The sequence below is a fragment of the Hyalella azteca genome, unplaced genomic scaffold (genome assembly GCF_000764305.2).
Source record: "Hyalella azteca isolate HAZT.00-mixed unplaced genomic scaffold, Hazt_2.0.2 contig2664, whole genome shotgun sequence".
Lineage (NCBI taxonomy): Eukaryota > Metazoa > Arthropoda > Malacostraca > Amphipoda > Hyalellidae > Hyalella > Hyalella azteca.
In genome coordinates this window covers 10559-28078 of record NW_025932929.1, presented here as the reverse complement: position 1 = coordinate 28078, position 17520 = coordinate 10559, and the positions used below count along the sequence as shown (strand labels likewise).

Below are 17520 nucleotides of genomic sequence, written 5' to 3'. Positions count from 1 at the left end.
GCAGCTTAAACTGTCGACTAAAACTTTCCCATGTACAAGCACGTTGAGATCGAAAGTTTGTGAAATATAGGGAACAGGACGCGAAGCTCTCCTTCTTTAGTTAGTACTTAAATAAAATGCTCAGTTAACCTGTCCTATTTATGTTTTATCTATCTTATTAAAAAATTTTTATGGCAATTTTTTCTTAGATTTGCAATAATCTCATGATTTTCCTAACTCGAATACACTCGGATGAGGATCTCTAACTTCCGTCCACCTCGAAAACTAAATTGCAGTGAGGAATTCATTATTTTTTGTCTGTAATAATGAACATTTTGAATTACGGTCTCCACGTTTCCTTAATTCTACCAGATAGCAGTGAACAAGACCCTGCCGGTGTGGGCGACGCAGCTGATACCAGCCATGAAGAACGTGTCTGACTTCCTCTTCAGTCACGTATACTTCGGCACCAACGAACTTCTGCGTCTCAGGGCTGGTCTGTTAAAATTTTAATCAACGCGCTCGTTGAGACTCACTAATTAGCTGTATAAATCTGTTGCTAATTAATAACCAAAGTCAAAAACTAATTTAGGTGCCTGAACCCGGGTACAGTAATGTCAACCAGTAAAACTTTAAACTGCATAAAAATTACTAGATTGCTTAAGTCGCAAGTTTACCAGGAATTTAAAAGCAAGGAAAACAGCCAGAATATTATCATATTATCAATCAATCATGCAGAATACTGCATGATTGATTGCCATGCTGCTGGCCTCGTCTAAAGTGTTACTGGGTCCTTCCGGGGCTTGTAGCGCCTACACACAAGGGGCCATACTTTCAAAAAAAGTTAAGAGATCGTAAGTTCATTAGCCAATCATTGACGGCCTTTCAAGCAAAATCCACCAATCATAGACAAGAAAATAGTGCGTAAGTACTTACGTTAACTTATCGAGTTTTTAAAGTATGGCCCAAGGCTGATAGCTCGTTAATTAGTGGCAGCTATAGTATCTCCTCATAAATTAATTATTCCTTTTCCTTGATAAATATTTAAAATAAAATACTTAAAAAAATAAGATTTGATCATCACAGACAGACGGACACGAAAGCGAGCTAAGAAAAACGTGGTAATAAAACCTCAAAGCATTGCATCAGCAACCACAAATGACATTCCTACAGGCCGTCTCCAGAACACCATACTCAAGAACATGCGCCTAAAGTCCTCTAGCGGCGGCCTAGGGCCGAGCCTGGCGCTGTTCTCGGGCGATGACGAGACGGTAGCGGCGCAGCTCAAGACGCTCGGCATAGATGCTCTCACGCAGCCGCCCTACGCCGCCGCTCTCGTCTACGAGCTGCACAGGCGCGACAATGGCACTTACTTCGTCAAGGTAATCACTGAATAAAATCAGGGTGGCCGTGAGGTCAGAGTACAGCGTACTATATAGATTGGAGCAGTGAGTTGCAGGTTTGATTCCAGCTTTCTGTGACTATTCTTGTCAAAATCGGCAATATGGCCGGGTGCTTGACAATAACAAGATTGGGGCAGTGAGTTGTGAGTTCAAAGCCCAGCAAGCTGCGAGAATTACGCAATGTTAAAAATAGATGACATGGTCCATAGCATGTGACCATGTGACAGCGTGTATCTCAACTTACTTTCTGTTAGAAACACGTAATTTCTTTCTATATTAAAATTTAAGGAAGAACGGTCAATAAAAGTAGATTTTTTTTTTCGAAGTTCGTCTTCAAGCCCGAAGTTTGTTTTAAATGAGCGCTTAATTGTGATTGTGTGCCATCCAATTTCATTGCACGTGAATTGGCCCCTAGTTTTTTTCACTATTTTCAGTTCTTCCAGTCTTAATTTTATTTGGTTACACATTCCATCAAACTGAACTATTATGATATTTCTATTTATTGTAAATATATACATTAGTTATGGGTCAATCTACTTTTGATTGCACATTTTTCGTGTTTCTTAATCGTTCGCAAACATAATCCTATTGACTAACATACATGACTTGCATAATTTGTTCCATAAAAATTTAACCTTATTGTCAAGATTGAATTATTAGTTTATTCGCTACTCAATCAATGCGTCTTAATTGCCGATTTCTCGAATAACGCAACAAAATTCATTCTCATTTTAGCGCTTTACGTAGCGTTCTTCTTTGACATGCATCTATGATTGAATTTATGACAACAATGTAGATTCAAGATTGCATCCCTAAATATTGATAACGAATACTCTCCCATCCCTAAATATTGATAATTAATTTTCATTTGCAGGTGTTTTACCACACGGATGAGAGCATGACAAGCGACCCAGCGTTCATCAGCAACATTCTCTGCCCGCCCACCGGCGAATGTGACCTCGAGGAATGGTTCTCCTTCGCTCACACTTGGGCCGTTCCGGACGCGGACTTCCCTGATGTGTGCGTGTCCAAGCCGGAACGGATTTTGAGGACGGTTATAATGTGGTTTTGGGACCTACTACCGATGACCTGCTTATGCGCGGTGTTCTTGCTTACCGTTTTCTACCGTGTATCCGAATTTAGGTGCGGTAAATATGCCCAAATGGAGGAGTAACAGGTTTTATATATTAATTGTATTTTATGATAGCAAATGCAAGCAGCGAGTAGCGATGCATGCCAGTAAACTTTATTCGGTATCTATAAAATGGGAACTATATGGCCTTAATAACCATCGATAGTTTAGAGTAATATTTAGTACTAATAAGATCAAATTAAGTATAAAAAAATTAGCCACAAGGCTATTTTTATAATACGCTCCTAAGACATATTATTTAACACAATTTATAGGATTTGCCTCGCGTTCATGAGTGTAGAGCTTGGCCGTCGTGCATTCAAACTGATTTTGATAAAATAAGGCTACAGACGATAGCTCGCACTCATAAGTAACGCGAGTTCTGTCGAAATTGCTCGTATATGAAAACTTATTTGAAACAGTTGGAAATAGACCATGTGAATGTGTGTGTATAAAACTCGTCATAGTTCATGTCATGCTGAATGTTGGGATGGTTCGAGGTTGTGATAAGGTGAATCAGAGCTAGACTGATAGAAAATATGATATGAATTGTAACTTTATTTCGCTTCATAACTTCAACAGCATGAGAGAAGATCTGCCTGGTTAAAATAAGGAAGGTATAAGAAATAGTTCAAAGTAGCTATTTATTAATAAAAGATGACAACAACTGGCCGAGTAAATAGACACGTTAGTGAAAAGGATTCAACAACAAAAGAAAATGTTCCTGCAAGAGAGCGCGACACAGAAAAATGGGATTGAAATAAATTTTCATCAAAGAAAATTTTCATTTTATACACAAAACCAAAATCAAAATTATCATCCAACAGAAAAATATTTTTGAGCATAGATCGAAGCCAAGGTGGGAACATTGTAATGCATGACAAGAAATTTTTGTAGACTCACAACAACGCGTACGCAAACAATTCAAAAATTCAGTTAATAAAAAGGAATTTCGAGCAATTGTTTTTATTGTGCATTTGGCTATTCTGATGCTAACAAATGGCCTATATCTACGTGATCTTTTATAAAATAATGATTAATAAGGACGGACTTAACAACAAACAGCCTGTATGTAATGTAGTGTAGAGCATTACGCTATACGCAATATGCCTCGGTCATTATAACGTGCATTACCTAAGAGAGGTAATATGACCCCGACTCAACACTAAATAAAATGCCTCGGTTATCTTAAAGTGTTTTCTCTAAATTAATTTATGTGGTGCTGACTCAATGTGCGGACGATGCCTTTGAATACTCTTTGATGTGGGAGCTTTTCTTGATGCCTTCGTCCCAATTCTTGCCGTTGAATTTCTCGACTTTAGTTTTCTTGATGGTGTCCGAGTCTACCATAACCATCAGGGTTGTGGCTCATTTGAGGCGATGTATAACTGACACAACACACGCAAGTCTCACCATAACCATCAGGGTTGTGGCTCATTTGAGACGACGTATAACTGACACAACACACGCAAGTCTCACCATAACCATCAGGGTTGTGGCTCATTTCAGACGATTTATAACTGACACAACACACGCAAGTCTCACCATAACCATCAGGGTTGTGAATCATTTCAGACGAAGTATAACTGACACAACACACGCAAGTCTCACCATAACCATCAGGGTTGTGACTCATTTCAGACGAAGTATAACTGACACAACACACGCAAGTCTCACCATAACCATCAGGGTTGGAGCGCGGTATGTAGAAGCTCTGCACGCCGCAGGTGGTGCAGAAGAAGTGCTTGGCTTGGTGTGTACCGAAAGAGTAAGTCTTGAGCGCGTCGTGGCCCTTGATGAGCTTGAAGTTGGTAGATGGTACGATGAAGTGGTGGTTCTGCTTCTTTACGCAGATTGAACAACTGTAAGGCATTTACATAATATGATAACGCGTAAAACAATATACATATGTTGTCAGAAAAGAAGTAGCACAGACATTTGGATGATACAATATGGGAGAATTTGTGACTCTAATTGAGACGCTGGTAACTGGTGGTGATTCCCCTCCTTCACGCAGTTCAGACAGCAGCAAAAAATATAATAATAATAATAAAATAAAAGAAAACAAACAAAAATTCGAAAGCAAAAAAAAAACTAGTATATTCATGCACCATATTTTCATTGAACACTTTTCCAGGACCAGTTTCATTATTAGTTTAAAATTGTAGAGAATCCAAGCATGATGAATAGAGAAAAGCCAAATTCACGCGAAATAAATTGAAACATGCGCTTGTATATACATGGATAGAATACATATTTTACTTAATATGATAACGCGTAAAACAATGCACATGCTGTCAGAAAAGCAGCACAGACATTAGGATGATAAAATATGGGAGGATGGGTTACTCCAATTTAGACGCTAGTGATTCACGCAGTTCTGATAGCAGCAAAAAAATAAAACAAAGTAGAATTTGAAAGCAAAAAATAAATTCGTGCATTAAACAGTTTTCAATGACCAATTTCATCAACAGTTCAAAAATGTAGAAAATTCAAGTGCAATCAATAGAGAAAAGCTAAATTCACGCGAAAGACATTGAAACATGCGCTTGTATATACATGGATAGAATACATATATTTTAGGACAAATTTCTTATATACGATTGAAAATTAACATTGATTAACAGATGCCGTAGGTAATGCTTTTAGTTCGGAAATTGAATTTTCCATTAGGAAATATTATCGTTGGTGTCGCCTGCATAGCATGAATTAAGGACGACTTTGCAGTTGGCTACGGAGCTGCCACAAAATAAAGCAGTAAAGACAACACAGCAATTGTAAATTAGTTCACTTATCCATTGTCCAATAGTAGACACGAACAAAATTTGCACAAAGTGTCCGTACACAAAAGACTCTACACTGCTTTTTTACTCGTATCAAGTATAAAATGCATCTCGAATATTCCATTAACCAAGAATTCACTTTAAAACTAAAACAAAGTTTGCCACATTTGACAGATTCGTAGTTGGACGGTCACAAGTTGAGGCAAGTTTCTGTTCAACTTATTAATCCTTAAATATTTCCAGTAATGGAAAAGCTTGTTTGCCACAACAGCGCTCGGGATTAGCGTCCTGCGTATGTTCGGTCACGCTCTCAGCGTTTAAATGCAACGAGTTCAGCATTGCTTGCTTCCTGCATTCAATTTCCGTCATGGTACGACCCAATTTGGGACATATATCATGTTCAATTGCTACGATATTGTGTTTAGTAAAGACTTAGCATTGCAAATGCAGTTATAATAATTCTAATTTTCCATAAGGAGGAAGACCATCATCAATAAATGTATTCAATTGCAGAGGCCAGTAAGGGGCTTGTGTGAGGCTGGTGTTGTGCTGATATGGGGCCTGTTTGGGGTCTGCGTGGGGCTGTGGGTGGCAAGGGGGACACTATTGAGGGCATTTGTGTGGCAGGAGTGACCTTTGTGGAGGACCTGTGTGGGGTTGTGTAGGGCTGGGGTGTTGGCTGGTGTGAAGCCGTGTGGGGTTATGTAGGGCTGGGGCGTTGGGCTGGTGTGAGGCTTGTGGGCCTGTGAGGGGCTGGGGTGTTGAGCTGGTGTGAGGCTGTGTGGGCCTGTGTGAGGTTGTATGGGCGCTGATGTGGGTACTCACTTGCACTCGATGACCTGTAGGACAGGGGGAGCTCGCACCTCAAACTTGACGCTGCCGCAGTGGCAGCCGCCCTTGTGTGGCACCAAACCCTCCGTCATCTGCGGTAGTGACGTCTGTGTTAACCCGGAGCACTCACAAATGTATTGCCTTTTAAAATCAATGCCCTAAAATATCACGCAAGTATCCTATTGAAGCAACGCTAAATAACACTAAATTAATAAACTTGTTTTACGCTATCACTTCCAAAAACTGATATTATACATTCTGCAATAATTGTTTCGTAATAAGAGTCCCTCACATCGTAGTCCCCTGCAATACCAGTTCTTTTCCACTGGATTCGGAAGCGCATGTTAGGATTGGTATGAATGTCCTTGCTTGTGCAAGGGACAGTAGTGGGACCCTATTATTTATTTTACCGTGCATCATTTGATTCACGAATAATCACAGCAATGAACTGCGCAACTGATAATAGTGACACTAATATCATGTATTCACAAATGACAATGTATAATTAAGATTATTTCTATAATATCATTTAGTTTGCAGTGAAGGAAATACACGACGTGTAACAGACTAACAACCAAAGACTGTAAATTAAACGTAGGCGCTCTTTAAGTCACCAGTCCCAAGAAAACACTTGGAAGAGAAGGGAACTGAGTAAGATGGGAGGGGAAGATTTCACTCTTCCACCGCAAATATTTATAGGCAAAGAGGCATGTTCTTCCACTTCTAATGTACGACAACGAAACGACATTATTTTGGCTTTGATCTACGGAAGCTTCACATAATTTTGGGGTAAAAAGACTTATATATCTGCCACAGGGATTCTTATTCATAAGTGTATATGGTATACGGATCTACGAAGAATAAATAGTTAAACCTGCGCACATCGAGAAAATGCTCGGAAAGGAGCACTGCAAAATTTAACATAAATATCGGGTGCTAAATTTTATCCATATTGATAACAGTTGAAATGCAATGTTTGCAAAATTTATGTCAAAGTACTTGAAATGAAGAAAAATGGCTAGAATACTATTCCAAATTTCAGACTTCCATCCCATTTAGGATGGGAGTTTTAGTTTAAAGAAATAGTGAAGAAACTTCATAGGACTTGACGTGACCTGACGGCGATAACCTCTTCAAGTCCTTGAATCAATATAAACTTTTGCCGATTTTTTTGCCATTTCGGCAGCCTATTTCTCAATAGGCTGCCGAAATGGGCAGTTTGTACGCAGTACAGGTTTCCCATGTAATAAACGATTATTAAGGAATATTATTTCAGGCGTAACTGACACCAGACCAACAGGGCGCCATACCTTGAATGCTGCGTGCTGACGGTGCGAGTAGGAGAGGATGGCTTGAAAAGCTTGTCCGGGCACCTGTGGGGGTAAAAACAACCTTCAGTATATAAGTACTTATATTTTTAGTCTGCTTATACTGCAAGTTCACAAGGAATTTTAAAGCAAAGAAAACACCGAGCAAATTCACCATATCGATATTGAAAACGTTTCGGAGTCCAGCTCCTAAACTAGTTTTTTTTAATGCTGCTAGTTTTTTTTAGTTTTTCGAACTGATGATGGAGCTGGACTCCGAAGCGTTTTCAATATCGATATGGTGAGTTTGCTTGGTGTTTTCTTTGCTTTTAAATTCCATGTAACCTTCAGTATACCATGCATTGAGAGCAGGGAGGGGTGAGGGGATAGGGGTGAGGGAAATAAGTGATTAAGAAGGAAGAAAAGAGAGAAAACAAATCTTGCAGATTTCAGTGGAGATTTCAATCCATTTATTTTTCGTATCGCAAAAAATTCTCACAGGTTCAAAATTTTTCGATTAATTTCGAGTTGACCTTTTGAGACAGAATATGACATAATGCGAGAGGTTCCAAAATGTGTATATGTGGCCTAAAATGATGCACCAAACATTCGGATCATGCAATATTATACCGAAATTTGTGAAGAAAGTGCGAACCATCAAATGAGGCTTATGTTTTAATCAAAGTATATCAATTTTTCGAAACCTTGAATTGCTCTACAATGCAAGTATTTAAAAAACACTGCATGCTCCAAATGAAAACCAAAAGCGTTATATATATATAAGTACTATTTACACTACAAAAAATTAACAATGTAAAAAGTTAACAAGGCTCACCCAACGCAGGTTCTCGTTTAAAGAGCAAAATTATCACACACACACACACCTCATGAGCGCTCAACGCGCACTGAACCTCCTCAGGGCTGAGCACTTAGCAGGTGGTGGGCACCCTACTGGTAATCGCACCATAAACAGTATACTTTTATAGCACTTAATCTGCATGTCTAATGATACATCCGACATATGTTGAAATATATGAACTCGAATTACACAGTACCAAAACATAATATTATCCCTATAAATACGTGGCTCTACACTGCTGCTCTAGCATAATACGATGCTTAAACTTAAATATAATACAGTACCAAAAATAGTAAATCCGGGTCTGGCGAAACTCGGTATTCCAATTTATAAATAAACCCTAAAACAAGTTAAAGGTTCCGGATCCTGCAGAAGAGCTGTGCATTCCTGCGGATCACGCGCCCGGAGAGCAGGATTAGCGCTGCGAGATTCCTTCGCTTTTGGTCGTGTTAGTCGCTACTAGAGTCACCTTGGCTGGGAATCATCTGGCTAGGTGAGTAGGCTAGTACTAGAACGACGCTACTAGTAGACCTGACTAGTCTAGTAATGTCGCTGGGAGTCATCTGGCTAGGTGAGTAAGTTAGTACTAGTACGACGCTACTAGTAGACCTGACTAGTCTAGTAATGTCGCTGGGAGTCATCTGGCTTGCGTCTGTTACACTACTAGAAATGCTACAGATGTTGCGTCTGTTACACTACTAGAAATGCTACAGATGTTGCGTCTGTTACACTACTAGAAATGTTACAGATTTTTTCCGAAAAGCGATGCAGATTGTCATTTTGTGGGTCATTTTGACCCAGTTTTGCCCGACTAAATAGTGTGTTGCTACTTCCACTCGCTGCTGGTGCTTTGGGTAAAAAAGTGTGTCTATAATTGGATAAAATGACCGATTATTTTTAGTGTAGTGCGTGTAGCCTAGTTCGCGTAGCGACATCACTACCGTGACATCACTACCATGACATCACTACCATGACATCACTACCGTGACATCACTACCGTGACATCACTACCATGACATCACTACCGTGACATCACTACCGTGACATCACTACCGTGACATCACTACCGTGACATCACTACCGTGACATCACTACCGTGACATCACTACCGTGACATCACTACCGTAACATCACTACCGTGACATCACTACCGTGACACCACCGTGACATCACTACCGTGCCAGCAGCTCTACGCACCTGACGACGCGAGGCCTTGAAGCCGAGGTCAGCCGACATGGCGGGTTTTCCTCTCGACGCTTCCATTGTTGCGATTATAATTTCACAAACAGACCAGTATTGATGCCTATATAATTATGTACAGTCGTATAAAGGTTTTCCGTCAAATGATAAAAACTGTTTCCTGGCCGTGAAATGCATAATCAAGGGGCTTGATAAGTGTGTTATTATGATAAATGAGAGAGATGTAATCAAATTTTCATAACAATTTACCTAATGATAAATACTGTCCTGTCAAGAAATTCTAGGCAATGCAATAAATTTTAAAGCCCGTAAACCTGACGAAGTTTGGGGCTGTTCATTTCCCGCCCACCGAATCTCTTCCGCTATCGCAGCATCAACGAAGCCAGCAGTTAACGTTCGGGCCAAGGTTGCGGAGGATTTCGCTTTTGTTGTTGTGTCGAGTTGATATTTCAACCTCTTCTGGATATATCGAGGCAATCATAATAATAGATTGATATCAGGACAATAGAAAATTATTCTATCTGCACATTCAATGTGCAAAACCTAACAACCTTTCAACAATTAGCGTTGATTCAACGAAACAACGTTTAATTCAATGTGGAGCTTTTCCTCGAGCCATCGGGATAACCAATTTTCTTCAATAAAATAAAATAAAACAACGTTTAATGCAACTTTGATTCAACGTCAAATGGCTGGTGAGCGTTACGCAAGCCGCCCGTGCCCCAACGGCAGCGCTGTCGCTTACGGATGTCGGGTGCGTTTTTTTTCAGCTGAACGGAACTCGAGGCGCGCGAAGGTTAACGGGCCTTGACTATTTGACTTCATTTGGGGCTTCAAGAAATGTCCCGAGAAGAAATTTATCTTGGACTAAGTCATACTCGAGTTAGTGCATTTATAGGCATACGGATGTTAGAAATATTCGAGTGTATATGTATATTGTATAGCCTATGAATGTAAGAAATATTCGTGTTGCTGTGTTAATTGCTCGTGTACTCGAAAAATATCCTAGTAACAGTAAGGAATGTATGAGTTGCCCGAAGCAATGAAGGACAGAAAAATATCCTTGTTGATGGAGTGGCTGATGCATTTATGGGCATCAAGTGCTGATTATTCCCATAACATTGTGGCATTTTTAATCCCACGGCATGACTTGCAAAAAAATCTAACGCTGTGGATGGTCAATGCGCGTAGTGCGGAACAGCTGACACGGAGAGAAGCAGATTCCCAAATGCTTGCTTAGCCAATGGAACGTAAATAAATAAACAATAAATAATTATTTGTTTCAATGAAAAATAATCCTGATGCAACTTAGGTGCGTTAATTAACTTAATGGCTCGTTTGCATTCAAATGAAGAAATTAGTGTAATGAAATTATTCTAAATGGAAATCAATCGGAGGTTGTATTGACATTTTCTTATCATTTCTCTCCCTAGTAAAATCTCATAATCCTTGTAAAAAATGTAAAAAAAATATGAAATCTTTGTAGCGGTGGTAAAAATTTGCGTTTTGGGAGCGATGTAGCTGTGATGTGCGATATTGGGGTGCCGGTGGTTGTATCATTGTATTGTGATGTGTAACGACCATTGTATTGTGATGTGTAACGACCATTGTATTGTGATGTGTAACGACCATTGTATTGTGATGTGTAACGACCATTGTATTGTGATGTGTAACGACCATTGTATTGTGATGTGTAACGACCATTGTATTGTGATGTGTAACGACCATTGTATTGTGATGTGTAACAATCATTGTATTGTGATGTGTAACAATCATTGTATTGTGATGTGTAACAATAATTTTATTGTGATGTGTAACGATCATTGTATTGTGATGTGTAACGATCATTGTATTGTGATGTGTAACAATCATTGTATTGTGATGTGTAACGACTATTGTATTATGATGTGTAACAATCATTGTATTGTGATGCGTAACAATCATTGTATTGATTTTTAACGATCATTGACTCAGATTGTCGTGGTGTCCCGGTAGACCTACTTTGCTTGTACGCCTCTGTGACCGTAGAACCCAAAACGTCGTAACAATTTATTTAGTAACGATGTTATCAGGAAATGTTTTCCCTGCGACTCGTTTGATTTTCAATTGGCTGGAAAGTGTTGAACTTCAAATAAATTTTATTTCATTGTTCTGCGTCAGGGTGAATTGGATGGTTTATTAACAAATAGTTTAGAAAATGAATAATGAATGAAGTAATATAGGCATGAATGTTTTGTGATTGCTGATTATATTTCAATATGCAACTAAACCATTAGTAACGAAATCCTGTCTCCTGGAGAAGCACCATACTACATAATGCAATTTTCTTTCGTAAATTAAATACACCCGATTCCATTACCTAATAATATTTATAAGAATTTTGGCAAATTTAATACTCCAGCTTCGCAGTCTGACGTACTGGACGCGATTCAGCGTCGCTGAATCGCTAAACGATTCTACTCACGCTCATTATTTTTCAAGTGACACCAATTTCTAGAGGGCAGTTATTGCATTGTTCACGGTTAATTGCCGATAAATGCCGGAAGCAGCCGATTGAACAAGTGCAAAACACAACAGAGCGCCACGCTTTTGTTTTGGTAACAACAGCCGCTGCACTGCAACGTGAACGCAGGTACCAGTGATGAAAAACGCATTTTGGCCCTTGCAACTTTAAATAAACAATGTTCTTAAGGAATTTTATTACATTATTAATTCAGGCTGCCTTCCAATAGTCTAGAGTGCGTGAGAGTGATTACGCGAGATCTAAGAATATATTTTCTTATTCCGGTTTCATAATTTTGAGATGTATTCCTAAAAAAATAATATGAGTTGAAATTTCGTTATACCTTCTTGAGTACTCACCACCATATTGGATCCGATGAACTTGACTGGAATTCCGTTTTATTAACAACTAGAGATAAATTATAGGTCGTGCACAATAGCTTGAACCTTATATGGCACTCAATATGCGAGGCGTTTCGAAGGAAACAAAACGACGACGTCTCGTCACGAGGGCCAGACAAACAATGGACCGCTGCATGCCACGAGTGGGCTTATATACCTCGCGCCAACCCCAACATCCGGAGTGGGGAGATATTTTCTCATGAATGTTCCTTGGATTATTTTAAGTGTCCTGAAATCTCAGACCCGGATGTACAACCGAATATAATCTTCTTAATTGTATAACAATTAAATATAATATTCTTAACGTATAATTAAGGGGTAGAATGAAATGCCTACTGTATACTTTATGAAAATCTTTAATAAATCCTCCGAAAGTCATTTCGACGGTTTTCCGATTCACAAATTCAGATTTACTTAAAAAACATGATCTTTAATTACCATTTCTGCACGATAATTAGCGTCACAAACCACGAAGGCAGTGAAACATATCGCAATAAAAAATCTTATTTCTTCAGCGGAAGTCAGAAAGAAGTCTTGAATTTTCCTTCTGAACGTTCAAGAAATTCAAGTAATTTTTTGTCTGAACGTTCAAGAAATTCTTGAAGAACTACGAGTAGGAAAGTTAGACCCAGATTCCAGTTCCTTGCCCTGCAGGGTCGAAACATTCTAGGAGAACCAAAAAACGCGCTTCATAAAGGAGATAATGGAATTGAAGTGCAGCTTTTACAGCAATCATTAAAGTTCGTTCTGATTTTCCTCTAACAGATCAATTTGTTTCGATAGAAAATGCGTATTAAAATACAACTGATTTCATTTTAGCCACATGTAAATTCTCTGAAATCGAATTCTCTGTTATCAAAAACAAATTTTCAATTATCTCACTACACTCCACTGATCTGAATTAGGTAAGTTATTAGTAATTCATAATAATTTACTCGTAAATCCTTCCGATTTTCTCCTCGCAGCTCTCCCAGAATAACCGTAAAGGGCATTAGTGAATAACGTAATAATTTATAACAGAGTTTCAGATAAACGCAATAACGGAGTTGTGGAATAAGGCAATAATGTTGGGTCGGAATAATTACGAATTGCTGGCCCAACACGAAGCACGACTCAAATGATGAGGTCACTCATCACTCAAATGATGAGGTCACTCATCACTCAAATGATGAGGTCACTCATCACAAAAATATTCCGTTATATAAGAGGCACCAAATCTGGTCCGAAGACCTCCAGTGATGTTTGCATGTAACAACCCATGAAGTGATTTTATTGAATTAAATTGCCTTGATATGTAGAGCACCTCCATGCCGCGCAAATATGGATTATTATTACAGCTAAATCTGCGCGTAACCAAGTCATACTTTTAAACATCGCGTCCACAGGCATTGTCATCATTCTTATATACTATTTAAAACACCTACACAATCGCAACGCCTTAATCCCTATTAACAATAAAGGCCGTTTTATCGCCGCTCTGTCGTCGGCCTCCTATAAACCAGGTTTAATGCTCAACATATAATAATCGATGAATAGGCGGGATATGAATGCCTTTATGTCTAGCTTTGATATTGTGAAACATGGCTGCAGGCCGGGCCCCATATAATTTAATTTCAAGTTATCTCTATATTAGTTTGAGTTTCGTTCAAAGTTAAATTCAAGCGATAGTTTTATTCTATTACAAGTCACCGAAGAATTAATTATGCAGAAATGCGGACAAGTAGTACGGAAAAATTTTAGGTTTAATTAAAGTGAGAATAATTATAGCAAGTCCTATCCCTTTTGTTGAGACATAGGGTGAGCCTTAAATTTCCATGGCAATTGCAATTCATATACAAACTTTTGAAATTTAAATAAAGTCCTTCAACAAATGGGCATAGAGTGTTATGTTGCTTTAATTCTTATATGCATACATTATGTGGGAGAAACGCGAATAACATGAGCGTATTGTTCTAAACTCCACTTCTCTAACATGGACGGCCTAACAATTACTACTACTGCGAGCAATCATCATATATGGCAAAAGCTTAACATCTTCTCACGCAAAAAAGTCGGCCTATTGCTTGAGAAGTCTATTTTTAATTAGTGTTTAAATAAACTACATTGAATAGATGTCGGGCTCGAAGAGTGTAATAAATCTATATGCAATAAATTTCGCAAGTTCATATCATTTTTTTCTATCTTATGATTCACATCCGGTGATGTTGTTGTCTCCCGCATGGATGTTCCCAAAATAACTACGCGCGACGACACCTTAACGTCATCTAACTATTCTGGCTGGAAGACGGACTGCTACGAGGCAACACCGACCACGCAGATGTTGTTGCCATATAGGACGAGGTTTTTCTTAGACCGATACTGGTTTGTGACGTCATGTTCGCTCACGAGTCACTATCAAAAGTGTTAGCTGATGCGTAGGGAATTGTACAGCAGAGCGGAGATGGTGAGTGAAACCCAACAGCAGATGTGGGGGCTGGGGTGGCCTTGGACGCGGTCACGGAACTGCTGGACTGAAGATCCAAACAGGATCTAGACTATGCACCGCAATTTTTATGATAAAATATCAATCATTCTGAAGAGATTTATTGAAAAAAAATTTACATTCACAAAAATGAGTACTCATTGTCTAAATTGTGACACACTTTCTACCCGCAGCAAACTGAGCAAAACTGGGTTGTTAAGTCCCACTTAAGGACAAAATGCATCGCTATTCACACAATGCCTCATTAATTTTCATTCGTGTATTCACTGATTTAGACGTAAAGTAACACGAGAGCATACAGAGCGCGCGCTGCAACATCCATTCATGTGAATGCATGCATCACAACTGAGCGCACAACTTTTGAACTTCATTTATTCTATGCCACGAAGATAACGCTTGTTATTCAGCTCGTGAAATGCATACAAATGCTGCTATACAGATGCATGCAGCATACAAGATGTGCCAGCATCGCACAGCCACCTCGTTAGCGCTTAGCTCTCCTACACTCAGAAAAGTTAATGGGTAACATTGTCCAAATAGTGACACACTTTCTTACCCACAGCACAAGATTGAACGCTGCACTGATATGCCCTTTAGAATGGCCGAACTGGGTGTGGACGACCCACTCCAGGGCTGAAAGTGCATCGCTATTTGGCCAAAGTTTCCTTATATCTCTGAGTCCCAGGCTAGCCGCCACACGACGTCTACACTCATAAAAAGTCTGCGTCAACGAGTTTATTGAGACAAAAGCGGCAGGAATCCAGTTACTAGTTACTCATCAGCGGAAATCTAGTTACGCGCTCTCATTACCTGGAATCCAGTTGCCAGTTACTCATTAACTGGGATCCAGTTGCCAGTTACTCATTAACTGGGATCCAGTTGCTAGCTACTCATTAACTGGGATCCAGTCGCCAGTCACTCAAGTTTCGCGCTCTAAAGTGGTCATTTTAAACTCTGGTAGGAATATCATAGTGAAGAAAAAGACGAGTTTGCCGGCATGGGCAGATAAGGGTGACTCAAACTTAGGTAAGAATGTTTCATGACTTCAAAGACGAATTTTTCTGTAAAAAGACAAGCTTCTAAATAATATATAGAAGATTTGCTGATATTAAAATAAATTTGAGTGCACGCGCAGCAAAAAAGTTAGATCTCGTGCCGCCATTCCTACGAAGGAGGAAGTTGTAGCGATGTTTGGTATGCAGGAGCTGACCTCTGCTCTGGGCATCACTTCCGAGACTCGTAGGAATAGCGTTAGAGTTGCTTGAGCTTTAGTTTCAGTTCAAGTGTTGGAGAAATTACGTCCGAATCTTATAGGTATAACATTAGAGGTGATACTCGTGCTGATCTTGAGCCTGTGTTGCAAGAATTATTTTCAATTTAGTTACGAATAGCACTCCACGTGCTGCGCTCCATACATATAAATAACTTCGCTATCTCATGTTCACTGTCCGTTATTAATTAATATATCAATGAGTAAACGCGATCTTACTCATCCATACAAATAATAAAAATTAAAAGACATCTACAAACAAATAGCGTACAAAGTGACGCACACTCACCTTGTAGGGCATGAGTGGGCGTAGCTCGCTGAATATTACTTCAGGCGGTGACTGAAATAAAAAATATTTTTAATGGCACATTTCAGGGCCGGGGTCGCTAGAGCGCTAGTGCTGCTCTAGAATAGGTGTTCCCTGCCTCACTAGAGCAGCTCTAGTAACGCGTNTAACGCGTCACTCACCAGCAGCTCTAGTAACGCGTCACTCACCAGCAGCTCTAGTAACGCGTCACTCACCAGCAGCTCTAGTAACGCGTCACTCACCAGCAGCTCTAGTAACGCGTCACTCACCAGCAGCTCTAGTAACACGTCACTCACCAGCAGCTCTAGTAGAACTATATCAGTTTCAGCGTTTATTAGGCCGTAGGCCTGTCGCCGATTCTCAACATCGCAAAATATTCATATATTGTTGCGGTCTCGAACACGTAACTCACTGCTCTAATTTTGCTATGTTTAACCGCCCAGCCTCCTCGCCGCTTTTGACCAGAAACTGTCGCAGGTAGCTGGGATCGAACCCGCACCTCTCTGCGCCAATCCTGGTACTCTGAACTGTAACTACTGGGCCACCCTGCCTACAAAGTAACGTGTCGCTCCCTTTCAGCCCAGAAACAAACATAAAATATTACACTGCGTGCGCTTCTCTATTATATATTAATCAGAGTTTATCAGAGAATCTTCGTGTGTAAGCATGTGCAAGCGATAACAAGTTATCAATGATCACCTGTAGTGTCACAAGTTATCGTCACAAAGGCAGCAACGCGTTAACCTATTACTAGTTGATCTGTAACACAGAGACAAATACGCTTGAATTTCAATTGTAATTGTACGACATATGAGAAGAATCCTAAAGCAGGAAGGGCAGTTATGTCAACACTTTGTCAATACATGATCGGTTGATATGTTGATTGTACCTATAGGCCAGGTAATGAGAGTTGATGTCAGTAGAAAAAGGGGACAAAATTGTAGAAAACTTCCAAAAAGATGTGAATACGAGTGTTTGATTAAATTTTGAATATGAATTGGTATTCGTATTCGAGTTTGGTTCGGATTCTAGTAACTTATTCGGATCTCGTTTCTTCCAATTA

General features: G+C 39.5%; 2 protein-coding genes across 2 annotated transcripts; one reads left to right on the top strand and one right to left on the bottom strand.

Moving 5' to 3' along the window:
- The first annotated feature begins 355 nt into the window (after window positions 1-355).
- LOC125179560 (lysosomal acid phosphatase-like) lies at window positions 356-3290 on the top strand. Its single transcript, XM_047885649.1, has 3 exons — window positions 356-475; window positions 1153-1361; window positions 2257-3290. Exons 1-3 carry the CDS (start codon window positions 403-405, stop codon window positions 2554-2556), a joined length of 582 nt encoding a protein of 193 aa, XP_047741605.1. The 5' UTR covers window positions 356-402; the 3' UTR covers window positions 2557-3290.
- Window positions 3145-16490, bottom strand: LOC108671398 (centromere protein V-like). Its single transcript, XM_047885650.1, has 5 exons — window positions 16440-16490; window positions 7439-7501; window positions 6123-6220; window positions 4177-4376; window positions 3145-3881 (listed from the first exon to the last, which is right to left on the bottom strand). The coding sequence occupies exons 1-5, from the start codon at window positions 16449-16451 to the stop codon at window positions 3742-3744; spliced, it is 513 nt and encodes a 170-aa protein (XP_047741606.1). The 5' UTR covers window positions 16452-16490; the 3' UTR covers window positions 3145-3741.
- Window positions 16491-17520: the final 1030 nt, after the last annotated feature.

Excerpts from the sequence above, each read along its gene's own strand:
- LOC108671398 (XM_047885650.1), bottom strand. Across the intron at positions 4,377-6,122 it reads CTACAGGTCATCGAGTGCAA|TTGTTCAATCTGCGTAAAGA; the intron begins GTGAGTACCCAC and ends AATGCCTTACAG. Across the intron at positions 3,882-4,176 it reads TTATGGTGAGACTTGCGTGT|CCACAACCCTGATGGTTATG; the intron begins GTTGTGTCAGTT and ends GCCTCAAATGAG.
- LOC125179560 (XM_047885649.1), top strand. The coding sequence starts at position 403 with ATGAAGAACGTGTCTGACTTCCTCTTCAGTCACGTATACTTCGGCACC. Across the intron at positions 476-1,152 it reads ACTTCTGCGTCTCAGGGCTG|GCCGTCTCCAGAACACCATA; the intron begins GTCTGTTAAAAT and ends ACATTCCTACAG. Across the intron at positions 1,362-2,256 it reads ATGGCACTTACTTCGTCAAG|GTGTTTTACCACACGGATGA; the intron begins GTAATCACTGAA and ends TTTCATTTGCAG.